Raw genomic sequence first — 24,214 nt, forward strand, 5'->3', positions numbered from 1 at the left:
CAAGTCTCAGCTGACTCTCTTGGCATCTAATAACATGGAGATGCAGGAAGTAACAAAGAGAAGTTTGGTAAGAGGGATTTTGGGTCTGAGGGTAAGTAGAGCCAAAAATGTAGTGAAATAGACTTAAAATAGTTCTTTGGGTGCCAGCCCCTGGTAATTTGCTAAATAGAAGTCTAGCACAGTAATTTATATTCTAGACACAAAGCTTATAATAGGATAACAATCTAATTTGAAGTTATAAAATCAAGAATCTCATATAGTATTCTTTGGATTTGAAGATCACATACATAAAATAAGTTGAATATACTCAGATTTTAGTGTTTCTTTCAGGCTTACCAAAGTTTCTTTTCACTTGATTATTCCTTCCTTAATCCCTAAGACTTTAATGTGGGAAACTTAAACCTTCCCTCATGTGTAGGTAATGTTATATTTCTTACTATTTTTTGCAATCTTTCTGAAGACATATTTTGACTGTTTTTACCATTAGTAGATATCAGTCCAATTTAACTGTCACAATCTATAAAATTTTTTCAATCATATAGGGACTATTAGCATTATCTTTTTTATAGAGAATTGAAAGAAAGAACAAATGTCTCAGCGAATTTGGTTCTGAGGATTAAAAAGCTCTTAATGTACAGAAAACAGTAAGAGTGTAGCAGATAGGCCATCTGATCGCATTATTTATGTATTTAACAAACAATTACTGAGAACCTACCATAGGCCAGGCACTGTTAAGCCCTAGGGAATTAAAGAAGAAAAGACATAAATTTGTCCCTCAGTATCCATGGGAGATTGGTTCTAGGACTCCCCACTGCATGGGTACCAAAATCCGTGGATGCTCAAGTTCCTTATATAAAATGGCTTACTATGTGCATATAACCTATGTATATTCTCCTGTATACTTTAAATCATCTCTGCTGCTGCTGCTAAGTCGCTTCAGTCGTGTCCGACTCTGTGTGACCCCATAGACGGCAGCCCACCAGGCTCCCCCGTCCCTGGGTCTCTCCAGGCAAGAACTCTGGAGTGGGTTGCCATTTCCTTCTCCAATGCATGAAAATGAAAAGTGAAAGTGAAGTCACTCAGTCGTATCCGACTCTTAGCGACCCCATGGATGGCAGCCCGCCAGGCTCCTCTGTCCATGGGATTTTCCAGGCAAGAGTACTGGAGTGGGGTGCCATTGACTTCTCCAATTATGTATAATACCTAATACAATGTAAATGCTATGTAAATAATATTAATGCAATGTTAATGCTACATAAATAGTTGCCAGCTTGTGGCAAATTCAAGTGTTGCTTTTTGGAACTTTCTGGAATTAAAAAACATATTTTTGATCCACAATTGGTTGAGTCTACCAACATGGAACCTGCAGATACAGAAGGCCAATGGTACTTTTGTTCAAATAACTCTGGTTAGATTGGAAGTCGGGCATGAAGCTCAACAACTGCAAGGAAATGGGAAGACAGCTCTGCTGGAGAAATGTGGAAACATGGACGGGGACAGAGGAAAAGGAAATGGAATTCTTAGGTCAGTGTGGGGTGGTCAGGGAACAGTCATGAAAAGGGAAGACTTAAGCTGACATTGATAAAACAATTAGGTGTTTGCCAAGCAGAATTGTGAAAACATTCTAGATGGAGAGAGCAAGGTGACCCCAGGTGCTTGTTCATGAAGAGAGGTGGGGAATACTTCAGTATTGCTAGGGTACAAAGTCTATAGAGAGGAGGCTGTGGCTATGAGCATGCAGATAGATCATCAAAGACCTCATCTACTATTCTACAGAGCAGAGGACCTATCTAGTGGGCCAGAGGTTCCATCTCTGATTGGCTGTATCAGAATTATTTGGATCATTCAAAGGAAATACAGATTCTTAGGCTCACTCAGCTTCCTGAATGAGTTCCCAGGGTGGGCCCTGCTGATCTGTATTTTTAATGAGTTCCCTAGTTAGCTCATGATATCTGGCCTAAGCGAGAATATGGCCTGGAGGACAGTATGGCACAGTCATCAAGAAGAAAAGGAGTCACCTCCTAAACTTCCCCTAGTTTAGTGCCAGGGGTACCCCCATCACTATGCTCTCCTCTTTGGATCTCTGGGAGAAGGAGAAGAATAAATGGGATCTGAGGTAGAGGATGCAGAAGGTACCATGTGCCATGGTGCCATGTGACAGATCTTAAATGTTGGGCAACAAAGTCAAGAAGCTTAATGGGACCAAAGGCTGTCTGATTATTCAAGTAGTATTTTAAACTCACTTCTCCATGTGGTGAACTGTCCATGACTTTTTAAAAAACACTTCCCCCAGAGAATCAGAGAACTATGAGAGAACTATGGATTACAAAACATTACTTCCTGGCTTCCTAAAGAACAGCTCTTAGTAGCTCTAAAACCCCATTTCCATTATGAATAAAACTGGTTCCAAAAGAGAAGATGCTAAGGATAAGTCATTTAGCACTCAATAACATGCAAGTCTGGGGCTTCCTTGGTGGCTCAGATGGTAAAGAATCTGCCTGCAATGCAGGAGACCCAGGTTATGTCCCTGGGTTGGGAAGATCTCCTGGAGAAGGGAACAGCTACCCATTCCAGTATTCTTGCCTAGGAAATCCCATGGACAGAGGAGCCTGGTGGGCTACAGTCCATGGGGTCTGTCCATGAACAGTCAGACACAGTTGAGCAACTAACACACATACATGCAAAGGGCAAGCCTACCTCTGTCAAATGCCATTTTGACATCTTCGATGTGTTCTGTGAACCCAGAGACTCTATAAAGGCCTTCTGACTTTAATCCTGTAAAAAAAAGGAGATATATTTTAACTGTAGCTTCCTAAAGCACCTAAAAATGAATATAATTTCCTATCTACACTGCATGCTATCAGGAAATGAGCAAATGTAGTCAGTGCTCTTATTAGGGGCTTCCCTGGTGACTCAGTGGTAAAGAATCTGCCTGCCAATGCAGGAGACACGGGTTTGATCCCTGGGTCAGGAAGATCCCATGAAGAAGGAAATGGCAACCTACTCCAGTGTTCTTGCCTGGGAAATTCCATGGACGGAGGAGCCTGGCAGGCAACAGTCCATGGGGTTACAAAGAGTCAGATACAACTGAGTGACTGGGAAACAAATGCACACAAGCACGCTCTTATATATTACACATTATCACATCAGAACTTGAAATGTCCATCTCAGTTTCTGTGCATCGGTCTTCATTGATTGTGTGGCAGTGGAGACCTCGGGATCTGGTCTTCCTCCTGCCTGGCTCTGCAGAGTGAACCCAAGGTTAAGATTCTCATCAGTCATGATGTCCTGCTTCCTTTGTTCATCTGACAGTGGATGAGACTTCACTTCAGCAAACTATTTTCTCCCCAGCATCATCTCAATCCATATGCCATAGTGTAGGTAGCACGGTGCTCGGTACACAAGAGTGCATATGTATGGTACATCTTATCCTGATTTTACAAGAACTATCCAAATTTTATAGCCTATGTGTTTATCATAATAATGACAGTATGTTAAATGTTTAACTACATATGATTGATTTAAATGGTATACCTTCAAATAAATGATTATACAAATAGATGCAGGAAAGTAAAATTCTAATGAATGAGTCTGGAGACTTGATCACTGCATATTTAGGGTAAGAAAAAGATGTGGGTGCAGTTCCTGGACCTTATTGATTTGTTAGGATATTTCAAAGTATCAGAAAGGACAGAGGATAAGATTTCAGACCTTGTATATCAAAAACCAGCTGCTATCAAACTATAGCTACAGTCATAATAAGCAAATAAAAAGTTTCTACTGCTGCTGCAGTACAGTCTGTCAAGCAATGTAACTAAAGTACATTTCTGTTTATCATGTATACTGTCCGCCATATATAAAAGTTGGCACTGGATCTGCTAAAGCTCCAATACTTTGGCCACCTGATGCAAAGAGCTGACTCTTTGGAAAAAGACCCCAATGCTGGGAAAGATTGAATGCAAAAGCAGAAGAGGGTGGCAGAGGATGAAATGTTTAGATAGCATCACTGACTCAATGGACAGGAAATTGAGCAAACTCTGGGAGATAGTAGGGACAGAGGAGCCTGGCCTGTTGAAGTCCATGGGGTCTTAGGAACTGAACAAAAGCAACATTAGGTCTGCATCAGAGACAGCAAATGCATGGCACAGAGACTGCCCCTCCTCTCTCCTCTGGCCATCAGAGACACTCTTCATGGACCTCAGCTCTCTCTCCTACTGAGCCCCACTCAGATTCAGAATTTGTCTCAGGACAGTTGTCTAGGGTGCCACTAGTGATCAACTGAACTGGCCCATAGATGAGACTTGGTTCTAGTTGGTGGTGCATTAAGCATGCCTTGGTCCAGTTGTAACCCACCCTGCAACAGAGGTGAGTACACAGTGGCACTTGGGAGCACAGTGCAGTGGGCAGTAACCCTGCCTTTTGATAGAAGAAGCTACAGGGAAGGTCTTACTGAGGAACTGCCTTTAAGGAAGTCATGGGACTTCCCTGGCAGTCCAGTGGTTAAGACTCCGCCTTCCAATGCGGGGGGTGTGGGTTCTATCTCTGGTCAGGGAGCTGAGATCCCGCATGTCTCGTGGCCAAAAAACCAGAACATAAAACAGAAGCAATATTGTAACAAAGTCAATAAAGATGATAGAAATGGTCCACAGTAACAATAAATAAATAAATAAATAAATGGAGGAAGTCATGAGGGATGGGCTGGACTTTGCCAGAGTTAGCAGAGGCTGCCACCTCCCTTCCAATATTAATTCTCCTTTCCTCTTATGTGAAGAAACCTTTGGTTTTTTAGAACAACACCCATTGAAGAGGCCATAAAATCCTGGCCAATGTGAAGAGAGCAGAGGTGATGTGTACAGTGCTGCCTGTGGACTTGAAGGGCATGCCCTTTTGCTCTTGGCCAGAGTGAGATGAGATGGTGATAACCATCTGGGACCATAGAGAGGAGGGCAGCACTTAGAGATGATGGGGTAACGAGCTGGGGGCCTGAATTCCTGCCTCTGGGCAGCTGCCCCACCAGCCCTGGACTGCTGCTGGAGAGAGAGAGGTTTTCATGTTGTTGATGTCACTATTAGTTGGGGTCTCTGTGATAGCATGAAAGCATCTGGGTTAAGTACATTGGTCAGACACACAGATTTGGAGGTGGAGTTAAAGGATCGGGTCATATCAGGTAAAAAAGAAATAACACACTTGAGTCTTATATGTTGGGCCCTGTACTGGGCTGGTTATCTGGATCAACACCTTATGAGGTACAAGTGATTCTGTTCACTTTGAAGATGAAAGAAAAGAAAGTGAAAGTGTTAGTCACTCAGTTGTGTCTGACTCCTTGAAACATCATGGACAGTAGTCTGCCAGGCTCCTCTGACTGTGGAATTCTCCAGGCAAGAATACAGGAGTGAGTTGCCATTCCCTTCTCCAAGGAAGCTTCCCAACCCAGGGATCAAACCTAGGTCTCCCGCATTGCAGGCAGACTCTTTACCATCTGAGCCATCATGGAAGCATGAATCAATCACCTTATGAGCTACAACTGATCTGTTCACTTTGAAGATGAGGAGACAGATATTCAAATGGAGTAAGTAACTTGCCCAAGGTCATACTGTAGCTGATATGAGAAATGGTTGGGAATCTAACTTCAAGTTCATGATCTTTTCACTCTGCCACATTATGCAGAAACAAATGGCCATAAAGGCATCTGGAGAACAATAAGAAATTGACTATGGATTGAAGATGGGATAAGATGCTCCAGTGGTGAAACTGGAAATGGAAGCGTCACATGAATTTCTTCCAGCCCATTCTCTGGTTTCTGCTCACATGCATGGGACCCTAATGCCTGTAGCTCCAGTCCCTTTGCTGTGACTCCTAGCACAGATTCCTAACTTGTGCTATTCTAGCTCTTATACTAGACATGCTTAGTGCTGTGCTTTCTGTGGACACATTAGCCATCAGATGTGGTAGTCACTTGCCTCCAGCTGTTGGCAGTCTCTGATGAGGATCACCATGGGATGATCCCAGCTTCTTCAGAGAAGTGCAGGTCCTGGTGGTAAGCTCTGGAGAGGCTGATTATCTGACCCTCTGGGGTAGCAGAACCCTCAAAACGGCAGTACCCAGGGCTGCTCTTCCAAGCCACTCATCCAGAGTCAGGGCATCTCCTCAACTTGTACCCACCTCAGCCCTGCATCAAGAACTCACCAGATCCCAAAGCCCCTACTCAACTCTAACAGACCCAGCAGACAAAAGGCAGGAGGCGTTTCTTACAATCTGAGATGAAATGAGCGAGTCTTAAGGGAACAGATTAGCTATAGTTTTCATCCTGCATGGAAGAGGGAATCATTTCCTATCCCTAAAAGGTTTGGGAAAACAAGTTATAATATCATCTTTTGTTTTGGAAAGAATGGGATAGTTGGCAAATGCATAAATACCTGTAGCATATAGTAAGCCAATTTGGACACAACAAGGGTACCAGCTATAGTAGGGTACATCCATGGCAACCCTTGTAAAAGCCTCTCCAATTACCCAAATTACATCCAACAATCCAAATTCTCTCCACTACACTATAACCACCATATCACTGAACATTTTGATACTGAAAAGTGGCCAAACAAAGCTCAAATAAAGGAAAGATGGCTCAAGCATAATATAAAGAATCTTTTCTTTGAAATGTTCCCATCTTCCTTGTATTGTCAGTTTTTGGTGGACAAATCTTTCAATCTTTAGCTTTCCTCTTTGAAATAAACAGAATCAATACTAGGAATAAATTTCTATGTGGTAGAAAATACATGTGTTGACCAATAACTTTTTAACTTTTTTTAAAAGAAGCATTTTAAAAGACTTGATTTAGACCTCACCTCTGCCATAAACCCTTTCTGAACTCTCCTCAGATAAGATTAAAATGTCCTTCTTTGTGACTCCATGGTATTTTGAATACACGTACTCACAGCATTTACTTAGCACACATGCACGTATGCATGTATAGATTTATTTATTTGCACCCCTGATTCTGTATACTATCCTATGAATTTCTTAAAGGCATGAACTATAACTTTTATGTCCCCAGTGTGTAGTACATAATGAATGCTTGGCAAGCATGTATTAAATGCATGCATGCATGGTTTTTATGTGAAACAGAAATTGATGTCATTGGTTGGATTTAGTTTGTGTGTGTGTGTATGTGTGTGTGTTTGTGCACGCAGACCATTTCCCTGAGATCAATAGTGGAGAGTCAATTTAACAATTATAAGAATAAAGGCTCCTTGACAACACTAAAAAGAAAGTCACTATAATAAGGAGTTTTTTCCAAACCTCTTGCTTCAATTTCCCGAATGCAGATGTCTACCACCATGGGTCTCTGTGTGTTGTGAGCCTTCACAAGTGTTGTGAGGTCACAGCAGTACACCTTCTTGATCCTCTTGAGATCAGGCTGGCAGTCATTGGGAACGTGCTTGGAACACTGCTTGTGTACGTTCAATCCACAGTCTGTGAAAAGAGAAGCCACTTTAGTCTTGCCTGGCTGTTTTGTAAAAGTAAAAGGAAAACACCCCCAGGGCTTGTTGTATCTCTCTGGAACATCCATGCCACTTAGAGGTGGTGCTGTCCACAGATGAGTATGAAATCTATCTGTACTCATGAAACTTAAATAATTCCATTTTTCTCAATAAGCCTTCTCTTATTGAGAAGAAAAGAGACATCTCACAGAGACAGTTTTGGTAATTAGGTTGTTTGCATGTTTTTTTCCCTTCTGGGACTGGAAACTTTGGGTCTGTTTGAGGGCTTTTGGGTTTAGATTCCAAGAGCAAATCATCTCCCACAAAGGGCACCGAGGACTTCTGCTAGGGTGTCTCCCTTGACTTTGTGACACTCCTTTTGCGGAAGACATGATTACACTGTCTGTAGGAATCTCTCATCTTTGGTCTGAGACCCCCATGACCATTGGCATACTCTTCTGCCTTCTTGGAGAATGGCCCATACTTTCCACTCCTGTCTTCTTTGCTGGGCAGTTTGAGTAGGCCATTGTCCTTTCTACTTGCCTTATTTTGACACCTGTGAGTGGAAATACTGTCTAACTGGACACTGGTGGGAGGACTCAAGAGTTTGCAATTTAGAACAATGCCACGTAATGTGATGATGAGAGCAATTATTTATAAATCTCATATCAAGATCCAAAGCGGAAAAGGTGCTTTTAAGTTCAATGCACATATTAAAAGCCTTATTAGCAGTTGGTATCCACTGATGGAATTTCTCTAACAATAACAAGGCACAGTCTACATTCTGGAAAATAAAAATTTAATGCTGAAGATGTTCAAAGTTGACTTGGTGTCTATTCAAAATACCTTCTAATGTTGTTTTCATAGGTGTAAAGCATAATAATAAAATCATTTTTATATTTTATAGACATATTATAAACACATGATAATATTATAATGTCGCTGTTTTTAAAAAAGCACTTAACCACACCAAGGATTCGAGAGGATATAAACTTTTGCGAAATCATCAATAAATGATTTTTGTCATTATATGCTTTTCATGTCATGTTTTACTGGGTGAGTTCTCTCTGTCTATCCCTTTTTAAAAACAAAACCACTTCTAATTATCTTAGCTTTATCAACATGACAAATTTAACAAAGCTCAAGTAAATGTCAACAACATTTGATCTACTGAATATAAATATTGGTGAACTGAACTAAATAGAATTGGCTGGTTTTCTTGTTTGCATAATGATAGCATCTATTCCTAGGGTTATCATGAAGATCAAATAAGTTAATATATGTAAAGTCTAAAGTGTGGGGAGTGCTACGTGAGAGTCAAATAGAAGAAACAGCAAATATGGTGATAGAAAATACAAGGACGCCCGCCTAGCCACTTTTAAGTGATTTCATTAGTCATTTTTACTAACTGTGAATTCTTACAAATTTCATTTAAAACATTTTTTTTTTGCCAATTAAACAACTGTATTTCATTTTAAAAAATTATGGTAAAATATACATAAAGGTCACCATTTTAACCATTTAAGTATACAGTTCAGTGGCATTAAGTACCTTTCCCCTATGTACAAACATCACTATCTCCAAACCTTTTTTATCTTTCAAAACAGAAACTCTGCACCCATGAAACAATAACTCCTGGGGCCTTCTTCCTCGTGAGCCTGTCAACCATATTCTTCCTTCTGCATCCATCAATCTGACTACTTTAGATATCTCATATAAGTGGAATCATACAGTATTTGTCCTTTTGTGACTGCCTCATTTCACTCAGTACAATGTCCTGAAGGTTCATTCATATCATAGTTCATGACACAATTTCCTGAAGAACATTGCATTTAAGGCTGAATACTATTCCACTGTACATATGTACCACATTTTGTCTATCTGCTCATCCACTGATGGGTACTTGGGTTGTTTCAACCTTTTGGCTATCATAAACAATGTTGTTATCAATATGGGTGTACAAATATTTGTTCAATCCTTTCACTTCTTTTGGGTATATACCCAGAAGTGGAACTGCTGGATTATATGATAATTCTAGTTTTAATTTCTTTACAAACTTCATTTTAAGGTCTGAAATGACAGTGTTTTTATGTAGAATTAAATACTTATATTTTATTAAAATAAAGATGTTTTATAACAAATGTAGAAATACTCAATTTTTGCAAACCAATACAATTCTATACGCTATAAAGTCTAGTTAATTTTTAAAACATTTGAAATATGTAAAATATTGAGAGGCAATGATGGATCTACCAAACATTTAATGGTCAGTTTTCAGTTTTCCTGCTGCTCGGAGGAAGTATGAGGTTAAGCCGTGGTCATTGGAGAATAGTAACATAGCCTTAGAATATGTTTTATTAAAAAAAAAAATCCAAACCCTCTTATCCCAGAGAAAGTTGCTGTTCACAGCTAATCTGAATTCCAGAGTTTTGTTCTCATAATATTGACTTTGGACCAATTTCCTGCTGAAATTGGATAATACAAGCAATTAGGGATATTTTTGGTGGGTATAATCTAAAAAGGTTGAATTAATGAACACTGAGTAAAGCAGATAATTTGAACACTTTGCTCAGTGGTTGAGCTGTAAGATACTCTGTAACTCTTGATGACTAAGCTTTTCATGGTAATCCGGGTCTCTTGAACACTTCTGGAGAGTCTGTCTCCAAACTTGTGTTTCCTGCTTGCCTCGTAGACCTGGGGTGGGGAGGGGTAGAGTAGCTGACTTATATGAGTGCTCCTGGACCCATCCAGGTACCACCACCAGTGACTGCTGCATCTATATAGAAGCCGAAATAGCCCTTTTCAGGCAGAGGAAGGATTTAAAGTCCCATGATCTTGAGAACCAAAATGGGCAGCATGGGGAAATACATCATCTTTTTTAATTTTAATTTTTAAAATTTTTATTGAAGTATAGCTGATTTATAATGTGTTAGTTTCAGGTATATAGCAAAGTGATTCAGATATTTTTTCCAGAATAAATAAATAAATATATATATATATATATATATCTTTTCCAGATTCTTTTCCCATAGAGGTTATTACAGAATACTGAGTGGAGTTCCCTGTGCTATACAGTAGGTCCTTGTTGCTTATTTTATATATAGAAATGTGTAATGTTACTCCCAAATTCCTACTTTATCCCTCTGCTCCCGCCTCTCCCCTCTGGTAACCATAAGTTTGTTTTCTATGTCTGTGAGTCTGTTTCTGTTTTGTAAGTAAGTTCAAGTGTGGGAAATAGATTATATTAATGTAATGTCATTCAGTTCAGTTCAGTCGCTCAGTCGTGTCCAACTCTTTGCGACCCCATGAATCGCAGCACGCTAGGCCTCCATGTCCATTACCAACTCCCAGAGTTCACCCAAACTCATGTCCATCGAGTTGGTGACACCATCCAGCCATTTCATCCTCTGTCGTCCCCTTCTCCTCCTGCCCCCAATCCCTCCCAGCATCAGAGTCTTTTCCAATGAGTCAACTCTTCGCATGAGGTGGCCAAAGTATTGGAGTTTCAGCTTTAGCATCATCTCTTCCAAAGAAATCCCAGGGCTGATCTCCTTTAGAATGGACTGGTTGGATCTCCTTACAGTCCAAGAGACTCTCAAGACTCTTCTCCAACACCACAGTTCAAAACCATCAATTCTTCGGCGCTCAGCTTTCTTCACAGTTCAACTCTCACATCCATACATGACCACTGGAAAAATCATAGCCTTGACTAGACGGACCTTTGTTGGCAAAGTAACGTCTCTGCTTTTGAATATGCTATCTAGGTTGGTCATAACTTACCTTCCAAGCAGTAAGCGTCTTTTAATTTCATGGCTGCAATCACCATCTGCAGTGATTTTGGAGCCCACTTATTTTATTTTAAATGCTTCACACAAATTGTTTCTTTAAAATCATACTCGAGCAAGAAACAAATCAGTTAAGCTATCAGTGGAAACCCAAGCAATATATCACAGGAGGCTGTTCTTGCTCCTAGCCAGAAGTGTTTGCCAGAAAAAGCCTGGCATGATGAATTAGGAAGCCCAGTTACACATTAATTTGGCAATTCTTTTCTGTGTTGTTAGGTATATCTTAATAAGATGTGTTGTGCACACTTAGCAATGGGTGTATGCATCCAGTTCTAAGTGGAAAAACACCTAGGGTTTCAAAGTACTTTGAAAATATGTGACATGCAATCAACGTGTGTATTTTCACTGCTAATTTGATGGCAGAAAAATACTGGACCTGGGCTCTGGAGTCAAATCAAAGTTCTACCACTTACTGTGTGGCCAAGGGCAATGAACAGTTATCAATAAAGCTCAGTTTCTTCATCTATTTAATGGGGAGAATAATTGCATCTCCCCCAAAGTTTGGGGCTAAAGTCCATGGGGTTTGTTGCAAAGAGCTGGACACGACTGAACAACTGATCACACAAGGTTTGTTGGTAAGACTAAATGATACGATGAATAGAAAGTGTTAGCTCAGTGCTTGGTATGGAGTAATTGTTCACTTATATTATTATTTTTATGCCCCGCTTTTTGTAGTAAAGCAGGGATGGGAAAGGACTGTGACTTTTCTACCTATGCAACTCCATTGGAATCAAGTTTCTTTTTCTTTTAAGGACAACTACCTATTTTGGGTGGCAGGTAGATGCCTAAGAAAATAGACTTGCTTGGATTTTTTTTTCTTTTCTTGCATAAATGTGAGATATTCCTTATCATTCTAGCAAACACCTAGAACAGTTTCTCCATTAAGCACAGAGATGACTTGAGTCTTCCAGAAAGCTAGACTTTTGAGCTAATCTGAGCCTATTTCCAAGCTCTGAAAAGATGTCCTCCATGAAACCACGATGACACTTTCTGTAAATGGAAAAGGAGAAAGGAAGTTCCATGCCTACCTGAGCACCGGACCCCTTGGGCAATGAGCCCCCACATGAAGTTGGCACAATATTCACACCAGTGCGGGCCTCGGAACGTGTGGACCTGTAAGCCAAAACGAAGAAGTGTCAGAAAATGCAGTCACTTGGAGGCAGGTGGCCTTGGACATGAATGACACCAAGAAACAAATGCCTGTGTGGGAGTAAGCATCCCTCACTGGGCTTTTTCTTTCCAGTGATGTTGAGTTGCAACAGACCTGGAGAAAACAGATGCACTTTGATTTCTGAAAATTCTCCACTGAGCCTCATGCCCTAAGCTAGAGCCAAAAAGGAATGTGGAGAAATGGTAAAATTACAGGGCCATGCCATCAGCAAAGGAACGAGACACTCACTACCCCTAAAAAAGAACTACATGGATAAACGGAAGATAGCCTGAGCCAGTCCCTATAACCTGCATTTAGTTCAGCAAATTCTGGAAGGCAGGACGCAGTTACTGTGGCCTTTTGACCAAAGTTGTCCTATCCAGTGAAGTAGGAAATGGCAACCTACTCCAGTATTCTTGCCTGGAAAATTCCACGGACAGAGGAGCCTGGCAGGCTACCGTCCAGTCCAGAGGGTTGCAAAGAGTCAGAAGCGATTTAGCACGCATGCATGCATAGGATAATTACAAGGTTCAAAGGCTTTAATTCGCTTCCAGAAGATGGTCGGATGGCATCACTGACTCAATGGACATGAGTTTGAGCAAACTCCAGGAGTTAGTGAAGGACAGGGAAGCCTAGTGTGCTGCAGTTCATGAGGTCACAGAGTCAGACACAACATAGTAATTGAACAACAACAAGAAAAGTTTTTTAAAAAAAAGGTAGAGGAGACTTCCCTGGTGGTTCAGGGGTTATGACTCTGTGTTTGCAATGCAAGAGGCATAGATTCGATTCCTGGTCAGGGAACTAAGATCTCGCATGCCACATGGTGTAGTTAGAGCAAAACAAAACAAAGGAGGGAGTTGACTCTGAAAATGAAGGCCACCCCGCGTAGCTTCTGAGTGTGTAAGTTGAAAGTTCCTTCTGATTGGCCAGAGTGTCAGTCTCACTGGTTGATGCCCAACTCAGTTGTTAAATATTTTGAAAAAATCATGATGTAAAGATGGTCTTATTTCTAATTATTTATGTACAACCTCCTGTGACAGGACTATATATTAAGTCATGATTTAAAACAAAAACAGAACAAAACAAAAATATATGTTCTCTGGCACCAGTAAGCATCAAGAAACAGAGTCAGGGGATGCCTTGAAAGCAAATGCAGCTGTGGCTGAGCCAGAAACCATCACAGGCAGTCTATCTGGGGGCACATATATCAACGTGAAGAGGTTTGGAATTTTTTACAAAATTAAAATATCATGAGACTGTATGGTTTCTATAAGGATTTTCAAAGTTTTAAACCTGTATTAACAAATAAAAGACATGCAGACAATATTATTATTATTTTTTTTAGAGACTGGGAGGCCTGAACAGGCCTATATAGTCAAGATAACAACTACAGTCACAATCTGCAAAGATGCTCATCAGAGCTCTACTTCAGAAAAAAAGAGCATCACTTGCAGATCTCCATTTATTTACATATGCTAGTAATTGGTTGTATATATAGTGACAAAACAGACTTGGTTCCCTCCTAATGGCACTTACAGATTTGTCAGGGCAGAGAAAGTGATCAATTAGCCAATCAAAAAGAGAAACTTCTGACCATGGTTTTATGCAATAAAACTATGTTATAATAGTCTTTTGGTATTGCAGTTTATCACATGCAAACTCTCCCCCATTATACTATTTCTGCTTTGAAACATGATAGGGGAAAAGAAAAACCTCTCAGAATTGTTTTGACTAAAATGGAGAATAGTGCTGCAAGGAAATGACACCAAGATATGACAAAGCACCCCTTGTTGGAATGCAGAGACTCTATCTGAGGGAGCGCTTGCATTCTCTCGGAGCCAAAACACACGATTCATCGAGAGGCCCACTCACATGAAACGTGGTTCTAAAACAATTCCTCAGGAAAGTGTCCTACTGAAAGCGGAACAGTTTACAAATTAAGCAATCAAAGGCTTCTTAATATTTTAGTAGAGATGCTCTAAAGCACCAGTCCTTTTTGGCACCAGGGACCAGTTTCGTGGAAGACAATGTTTCCACAGACTCACAGGGGATGGTTCCAGGATGACTTAAGTGTGTTACACTTATTGTGCACTTTATTTCTATTATTATTATGTCAGCTTCACCTCAGATCATCAGACATTAGATCCTGGAGGTGAGGGACTCCTGCTGGTTAATTAAGGCAACAAAGATGATTGCTCATATACTGTTGAAATTGCAAGGTTGATAAAATAATATGTAAAATAATATATCTCAAAAAGAAAGAAAAGAAAAAAAAGGCATGGAAAAGATTATAAAAGAAAAAATGAGGCTGCTACTAGAGAGATTTAGGAAAGGCCTCCGTGTTATCCAAGACAGTCAGGAAGTCCTCTTTTCAAAGGGTGACCTCAAATTGCTTGAAGGAAGAGAAGCCAGTCTGCTGGGGGCTTTGAAGGGAGCATTTCTGGCAGAAGGAATCTATGGAGGCCCTACAGGAGCAAAAAAGCTTGGTGTTACTGAAGAGTTAGAAGGTCAGGGCGGCCAGAACACCAGAGTGCGGGGGAGAGGGTCTGGGATGAGGCTGAGAGTAGGAACCTCAAAGGCTTGATTAACGAGTGTGGGTTTGGTTGTGATCAAGTACAACAGCAAGTTCCTGGAGGACTTCAAGTAGGACGATGACTTTTTTAAAAAAGATTTTCTGACCACTGTGTTGAAAATGGAAGGGAGAGTATTAATAGTAGAAACGATTCAGCAACTAGGTGGTAGTGTTCAGTTGAGGAACGATAGAGGCCGTGACCAGGATGTTAGAGGTAGAGATGGGAAGTGGATGGATTTGAGATCTGTTTTGAAGTTAGCATTTAAAGGACTTGATTGTAGAATAGACGTGGGTCTTTGAAGGAGAGGGTAATCAAGAATGACTCCTAGATTCTCATTTTAGAAAGCAGGCAGATAGTGATGCCACTTGCTGAGATATGGAAGACACTCTTTTGGGAGAAATTAAAACCTTCAGTTTTGACCAGTGAAAGGTTAAATGCTGCTGAGATTCCAAATGATAGAATTAAGCAGGAATTCACACCGAATTCAATAGCTCACAGGAGGAGGAGGAGGTCTACATTTGGCCATCCTTGACAAATATATGGTATGTAAAATTGTGTGAATAGGGAAAATAAAACCTCTTAGAGATAGTAGAAAATGAAGAAAATAGAGCCCAATCCCAAGCCCTTGGCGCACCAGCATTTGGAGAGAACCAAGAGAGTAAAGTGGTTTAGAAGTCAAGAGATGAAGCGTGTTTTAGGGAAGGAGTGGCCAATTCCAGGTTGAATGCAGGAAAGAGGTCCAGTAATTGGGGGTTCAACTGTGACTCAGACACATGGAAGTCACTGGCAACCTTGACAAAAGAAGTCTCTGGATCACTGAGGGCAGAAGTCATTCTTGAGGGAACTGGGAGGATAACTGGGAGGCATGGAAGGAGAGAAGTGTAGAGGCAAATTCATCAAGAAGTTTGGCTGTGATGTCCAGCAGAGCAGCAAGAGAGCTCCAGGGAGGTAAGGAATGGGCCCTGGGAGGACTTTTTAAAAATAAAAGATGGGAGACTTTCAGTTCAGTCACTCAGTCATGTCCAACTCTTTGCAATCCCATGGACTGCAGCACAACAGGCTTCCCTGTCCATCACTAATTCCCTGAGCTTACTCAAACTCATGTCCATCGAGTCAGTGATGCCATCCAACCATCTCATCCTCTGTTGTCTCTTTCACCTTCCACCTTCAATCTTTCCCAGCATCAGGGTCTTTTCAAAAGAGTCAGTTCTTCGCCTCAGGTCACCAAAGTATTTGAGTTTCAGCTTCAGCATCAGTAGTACCAATGAATATTCAGGACTGATTTTCTTTAGGATAGACTGGTTAGATCTCCTTGCTGACAAGGGACTCTCAAGAGTCTTCTCCAACACCACAGTTCAAAAGCATCTGTTCTTTGGTACTCAGCTTTCTTTGTAATCCAACTCTCATATCCATACATGACTACAGGAAAAACCATAGCTTTGACTACACAGACCTTTGTTGGCAAAGTAATGTCTCTGCTTTTTAATATGCTATCTAGGTTGGTCATAACTTTTCTTCCAAGGAGCACTGAAGTCACCATGTGCAGTGATTTTGGAGCACCCCAAAATTAAGTTTCTCACTGTTTCCATTGTTCCCTATCTATTTGCCATGAAGTGATGGGACCAGATGCAACGATCTTAATTTTCTGACTGTTGAGTTTTAAGCCAACATTTTCGCTCTCCTCTTTCACTTTCATCAAGAGGTGCTTTAGTTCTTCTTCACTTTCTGCCATAAGGGTGGGGTCATCTGCATATCTGAGGTTATTGATATTTCTCCCAGCAATCTTGATTCCAGCTTGTGCTTTATCCAGTCCGGCATTTCTCATGATGTACTCTGCATATGTTAAATAAGCAGGGTAACAAATATACAGCCTTGACATACTCCTTTCCCAATTTGGAACCAGTCTGTTGTTCCATGTCCAGTTCTAACTGTTGCTTCTTGACCTGCATACAGAGTTCTCAGGAGGCAGGTGAGGTGGTCTGGTATTCCCAACTCTTTAAGAATTTTCCACAGTTTGTTGTGATCCACAGTCAAAGGCTTTGGCATAGTCAATAAAGCAGAAGTAAATGTTTTTCTGGAACTTTCTTGCTTTTTCTATGATCCAACAGATGTAGGCAATTTGATCTCTGGTTCCTCTGCCTTTTCGAAATTCAGCTTGAACATCCGGAAGTTCACGGTTCATGTACTGTTGAAGCCTGGCTTGGAGAATTTTGAGCATTACTTCGCTAGTGTGTGAGATGAGTGTAATCGTGTGGTAGCTTGAGCATTCTTTGGCATTACCTTTGTTTGGGATTGGAATGAAAACTGACCTTTTCCAGTCCTGTTGGCCACTGCTGAGTTTTCCAAATTTGCTGGCATATTGAGTGCAGCACTTTCACAGCATCATCTTATAGGATTTGAAATAGCTCAACTGGTAATCCATCATCTCCATTAGCTTTGTTCTTAGTGATGCTTCCTAAGGCCCACTTGACTTTGGGAGACATTTGGATATATTAATTTGTCAATGAGATTGATATGATAGGTAGAAGAGATTGGAGATGCAGAAAGGAAAGAAGCAAAAGAGCGATGATCCTGAAAAGCTGAGAGATGACAGGATTAAGGGCATATATATAAGCAACATTCAAAAAGAGAAACAGTTGAGATCATTCCAGAATTCCTAAGAGACACAAAATCTTCAGGTTAAAAAAACCTAACTGAGTCTCAAAGCTGATGAATAAAAAATAATTTAGACTTATACAAATGAGAGTGGAAGTGCAGAACACTAAACAAGCAAAATCCTCAAAAACAGGTTACCTGTGAAAGGACAGTAATTAGGATGAAAACAGAATTCTCCTCAGCAAAAAGAGAAAAGTAAATTACAGAGTCATTTCATCAAAGTCCTCAGAGAAAATTATTGTCAACCTAACTTCTATACACAGCCAATTACCATTCAAAAGCAAGGGTGAAATAAAGATATTTTCAGACAAATGCCAAGAGTTTCCACTCACAGATCCTCACTCAAAGATATACCCAGGGATTATATTATTCTGTAAGAAGCACATTGAACCTAGTGGGAAAGGACAGGGTTCAAGAAGCCACTGCTGCTGCTAGGTCGCTTCAGTCATGCCCGACTCTGTGCGACCCCATAGACGGCAGCCCACCAGGCTCCCCCGTCCCTGGGATTTTCCAGGCAAGAACACTGGAGTGGGTTGCCATTTCCTCCTCCAATGCATGAAAGTGAAAAGTGAAAGTGAAGTCGCTCAGTCGTGTCCGACTCCCAGCGACCCCATGGACTGCAGCCCACCAGGCTCCTCCGTCCATGGGATTTTCCAGGCTAGAGTACTGGAGAAGCCACAGTAAGCAAGAAAACTGGGAAACATGGGCCAATATAATCAAGCCTCTCCATAAAAACAATAACAAGATGACTAATTTCAGAGGACTTAAAAACAGGTTGAAAAAAATGACATGGAAGAGTCAAACAGTAAAACAAAGAAACAAAAAAGTTATTGTAGAATATAATGAAATAGAACGAAAAATTTTCAAAAGGATTAAAAAAACTAAAAGGTGATTTTTTTAAAGTTTTACAAAATAGCCAAACCTTAGGGAGTTGATCAAGATAAAAGGCACAAACAATAAAGGGGAGGACATAATTGCCGATGCTGTAATGATGTAAAACAAAACCTTGAGAACTTTCTACCCACAAAATTAAAAGCTATGTGAAACGGATAATTTATTAGAGAATATAAATTATCAAAAATGACTCAAAATAATATAAAAACCTAAATTCACTTATACCTATTAAATAATTTAATAGCCACTGATTCCAAATAATCTTGTTAGATTTAACTAACTTTTAAAAAAACAATTTCTAGCCAAGACTATTACAGAGGAAAAAAAAAAAGTTCCACAGTTCACTTAATGAAGCTTATCTTGATTCAAAAACCATACAAGCATGACACATAAAAGTAAAATTATACATCTATTCAATTATGAACATAAATGTAAAAATCCTTTAAAAATCCTACTGAATGTAGCATTATGTTTAAATGTCACGACCAAGGGAGGGCTTATTTCAGGGATTTAATGTAGTTGATGTATTATTAGAATTCAGAAGAATAACAAGCGAGAGAAAACAAAAAATCATTTTAAAAATTAGAATATCAACAGTTAACAAAATTCAATACCTGTTCATAGTAATAGCACTTGGCATACTAGGAAAAGAGGGAACTTCTAAAAATGGTTGATTAAAGATGTCTATGATATGTACATGACAAAGATCACATTGAAAGATAAAACATCAGAATAATTTCCTTAAGAGTCAGCAGAAAGATAAGGCTGCATGCTATAAAAGCTTCTCTTGGGCATTATCCTGCTGAATTTTAGCCAGCGTACTAAAACGAGACAAAGAAATACACCATATGTAATGGGAAGAAAGAACAAAGCTATCAAGTTTACTTAATATAAGAGCAATAGCAAGAAATCAGTACATATCAGCAGTTACTCATTTTGTTAAATCATAAAAATGAAAAGACTCCATTCACAGCATCAGGAATAATCTAAAATAATAATAATTAAATTAATTACATAAGTAAGGAGATATTCTATATTCATGTACGACAATGCTCAATACTATAAATATATCAATTATTTTCCAAATGAATCTTTAAATCCAATTAAGTTTCAACAAAGTCTTCATAATGCTTTCCCCCAAATTGACAAGATGACCCTTACAACCCACATGGAAGAATAGAACAGAAAGAAATAGCCATCATAATTTTGAATAAGTAAAAGAATGTAAGAAAATATATTCAACTATATTTCGAGACTTCTATAGTTAAAAAAAGTAAAAGACCATGCAGCATCATGCAGTATAAACAAACCAGTGGAACAGAGAGGAAATGACAGAAACCAAATTACACATATATGGAGACTTGGTATTTCTCAGAAATGGCATTACATATTAGTAGGGGAAGGATGTCAGAAAGAGGAACTATTTCCCAGTTCATCCACCTATTCACCCACTCATTATTCACTCATTTATTTGATACTTCACTGCTGATTGCCTACTTTGAACCTGGTACTGTACTAGTCCTCAGAAATACAAAGTAAAAATAGATCAGAGGAACAGAGACCTTCCTGCACCCAAGGATTTCACCTACAAGAATAATCAGGCAACATATATAAGTATCTTGTGGTAGTATACTATGCGAGAGTAATAAATTCTTCCTGAGAAGGCTGGGGAAAATGATATTTGAATTGGGTTTTGGAGGATGGATAGGAGTTCATGAGACTGGGCTGATGGGACACTGATGATGTTGACTGGGGAGGCAGATAACTTGGGGAGAACATTCCAGGAAGAGGAAACAGCACAACTAAAGGCCAATGAAGGTGAGTTGGACTTTTTAAAGGCATTCTTTTCTTGTAGGTCATGCAAGAAAAAAAAAGGGAGTGAAAAATTCCTATCTGGAACACCTCCCGTAGTTGAAGAAATCACATGGGAAATAACTACACACCTTAGGGTAAAAATAAAAATGCAATATTTAGGAATTGGGAGAGTAGCTATTATATAGTGTTTACAGTCCATTGACAAGATGGAAACTAGTTGACTGAATGCTTCAGGAAGTCCAGGACACGCTAATCATAGATTTTCTAAAATTTTTGCCATGTTTAAAAAATAATTATTCAACAACATCCTTTCCCATCAATGATGTACCCCCACTGCCTTCTGTCCCATTTCGTCAGCCAAACAAATGCAGGCAGGCACTTCTGAATGGCAAATAGCTCTATTTATTGTCCCCACAAATACACATTCCCCAGAAATCAGCAAAATGGCGACAGAAGGGAATGTAAAGTTAGTTAAACATTATTTTAGGCCCACTGCCTAATTTCCTCTTTGTGATGGGCTGTTTATTTTCATGGCGGATAGATTGTTCAGTTTTCTTTTGGGTTCACAAGAACAATCTCTAGACAGTAGGCTATACGTAAATGCTGAGAGTACGCGCTCTGGACTCCTCTAATTTGGGATTGAATTATGATTTTTATTCTCCCATTGAAATGTCCCATATCTTGAAAAGTCAGTGATCAGCTTTTTCCATTCTCTGAATGATATTGATTTTCAAGAATATCTTTTCAGAAAAAAAAAAAAGAATATTTTGCAAACTTTAGGGCAGTAACTAAAATACCCTAGACAGGAAGAAAATACCCCAGACAGGAAGAATGTCTGTCCAAGACTATTATACTAGGCCTGGTCTGCCTGGAATTCAAAAACCACACCAAACAGAAAAAGATGATATTATAGGAGATAAGGTCTGTTTGACAAATAGCCCAGGAATAGCCACCCAGTAAAAACAAGAGCAAGGAGAGTTGTCAAGAAAAATCTCAGGCGTTTAGTGAGTATCCCCCAGCTTGGCTCTTTCTCAATGAGCAGGATGTTATTTGCCTCATATCTGCTGAATCTGGAAAACAGGATTCCCTGGTGATTTTATAACAAGTCTGTTTTGATGGGTCAGTGTAGACACCGCCCAAGTGTATAACCAGCTCAGCCCAGATCTAGACCGTAAGAAACAGAAAGGGCTATGCTTGATGTGCTACAGTTGAGAAATTTTGCTTTTCCTTATCAGTACACATCAGGGTCTCTCAACCTTGGCTCTACTGACATTTGGGGCTGGTAAGTCTTCATGTACTGTCGGGTGGTCAACAGCATCCCTGGCCTTTACCTAACAGATGCCAGTAGCAACCCCTCAGTTGGACCAACCACAGATGTCTCCAGATAGTGCCACATATGCTCTTGGGGACAAAGGAACCCTAATAGAGAGTTGTGGGTACAGACTAAAACCATGTCACCTCAGTTTGTCATTTTTCTTACTTATAACTTTATTCTTATACTTTTATTTGAAAAGGACTCATGGATCAAAGGCAGTTTTTTCTTAACTGCTTTATATGCACAGAAGAGGGGGCTGGGAGACTAAAGTCACTTCTGGCTACAAGTCTGTGGACCTGGGGCTCTTCTAGTTGAGCTTTTGCCCCACAGTCCCTGGGGCTGGAGGACAGGCAGCTTGTCCATGGTTACCCAGATGGTCAGCAGCACTTGCCTCCCACTCTCAGCCAAGGGTTTTTCCTATAATCGACTGCATTTCCAATCATCATGTGACACTGAACTTGTATGAGAAATAGGTGAAACTTTGGACTTTTCCTTCTTGCACTATCAGATGAAATACTGGCCTTGAAGTGAACCTTTTCAGATGCAGGAAAATAGCCAAGGGGAATCACTGGGGCTGTGACCAAAGACTTGGTTTTCCTGCAAGGCTAGTTGAGCAGATGCAGGGGGACAGCTGGGTTTCTCCACCACTGAGCCCCCAGATGCACCCATTCAGCAGCTGTTCTAATACATTTAAAACAGGATTTTCAATTCTAAAACATTGATTGTTGCCACAAAGCTTTTGGGGAGTCTCCCCATTGATATGGTGAGATATCCTTGTGCCTGCTGACTTCCTCGCGGGTTGATGAAGACATCTGCACCCACATCCTTTGAGGCTTTTCTGCTCAAAGCCTACCAGGTCCCCCATTGTTGATTGCAAGTTTTTTTCAGCCTTGGCACTGCTGAAATTGGGGCCAATAACCCTTTGTGGTGGGGACTGTCCTGGCCCTTGTAGGATGTTTAGCAGCATCTCTGGCTTCTGCTAGACTCCAGTCATAAGAATGAGAAATGTCTCCAGACACTGCCAGATGTCCCCTGGGAGCACCACTGCCTTGTTTGAGAACCACCTAGCAAAGAAAGAGCTCACATTCTTACATCACCACCATCTTTCTGATACCTGGCAGTGCCTGGCACATACTTGGCCCTCAGTCTGTATTTGCTGAATTAAAAAAAAAAAAAGTGTCTAAATAGTTACCTCTTCTTAGAACATTTAGTCATTTAGAATAGTCTCTTTGAATGATACGTTCTTGGCATAAAACAAACTCAATGTAAAATTAATAACAACCAAGCATTTTATATGGACCAGACTTGTTAATAAATAATTTAAAATAGTAGAACATCTTGGCCAAGCCACTTCCCTGGTGTGGGGCCTAAGCAAGGAGTCTCTGTTGGGTTTGCTGTCAAAGACTATTTTCTTTGAAGCAGGCTCTGCTGGTTTATAAAGGATTTACAATGATAGTATCCCAATATTTACATAAAATCATGTCAAGGAGGTATAAGATAAGGTTTAAGTTAGACTCTGCCAGTCAGAGAGAGCACTCACCTATGTGAGAACCTTGTCCAAAAACTTTTTCCTCAACTTGGTCAAAATCCCATGAATGAAATTCCATTGGGAAAAGGCATTATGCTGCTGGTCTCAAAAGGACTATTTAAAACATGACTACTGGCACTTTCCTGGTAGACCAGTGGTTAAGACTTCATCTTCCAATGCAAGGGGTGCAGGTTCAATACCACATGCCTCATAGCCAAAAATCCAAAACATAAATCAGAAGTAATATTGTAACAAAAATTCAATAAAGACTTCAAAATAAAATATATACTTAAAAAATAAAAAATAAATAAAAACAGATTACTAGATTAAATAAGCTGTCATTTTCAAGAACAAGCCCTTTTAAAACCAAGCATCTACTACCTGTAAAGTAATAGTAAATCTTGGTGACTCACAGAAGAAAGGGTTTCCATGCAACCTATCAGGTTGGTTTGACAGGTGCTATTGCAAATGAATCATAATGTGTAGCCTATTTGTAGAATGCAAAGCCTGGTGATGAACTGGGGAAGGAGAAGCTAAGATCTAGAAACTAAGCCTGGTAGGTCTTAACAGGGTGGTTCCATGAAGTGACTCGGTAGACAGGAACAACAGGAGGCAGGCAAGAACTCATCCAGGGGTAAAGGGTGGAGAGTTTGCCAGACACAAACCTCATTTACTTTGCAGGTTCGCTGAAGGCTAGTCATATTAATAGCTCCAAAATGGCACAACAGCAATGGGTATACTTCACAAAAGATGGAACCAAAAGTATAGGTGACAAGGCTAACTTGTGCTGCAGAGCACCTAGGCTGTCAGATAATAATATTAAATAATAACATCGAGGCTCAGGACAGCTTTATGACTTCCTTCAAGTAGAACCCAATGGAAAGAGTTGGACTTTGTTAGGAAACTTGAAGTGGAATTCTTCAAAACAAGGAGGAAAGGATTATAGCTGACACCTCCAGGC

The 24,214-nt window shown here is 40.1% G+C and overlaps 1 protein-coding gene across 2 annotated transcripts in view; it reads right to left on the reverse strand.

Moving 5' to 3' along the window:
• CHN2 (chimerin 2) overlaps positions 1–24,214 on the reverse strand; it is a 344,785-nt gene that overhangs the window by 15,825 nt on the left and 304,746 nt on the right. For both annotated transcript variants that reach the window (XM_006055669.4, XM_044946700.2), the window contains exons 8-10: positions 12,352–12,436; positions 7,297–7,470; positions 2,698–2,775 (exon numbers count right to left, since the gene is read on the reverse strand). In XM_006055669.4, coding sequence (XP_006055731.1) covers positions 2,698–2,775; positions 7,297–7,470; positions 12,352–12,436 — 337 coding nt within the window. The remainder of the gene's footprint in view (positions 1–2,697; positions 2,776–7,296; positions 7,471–12,351; positions 12,437–24,214) is intronic.

The sequence above is a fragment of the Bubalus bubalis genome, chromosome 8 (genome assembly GCF_019923935.1).
Source record: "Bubalus bubalis isolate 160015118507 breed Murrah chromosome 8, NDDB_SH_1, whole genome shotgun sequence".
NCBI classification, from domain to species: domain Eukaryota; kingdom Metazoa; phylum Chordata; class Mammalia; order Artiodactyla; family Bovidae; genus Bubalus; species Bubalus bubalis.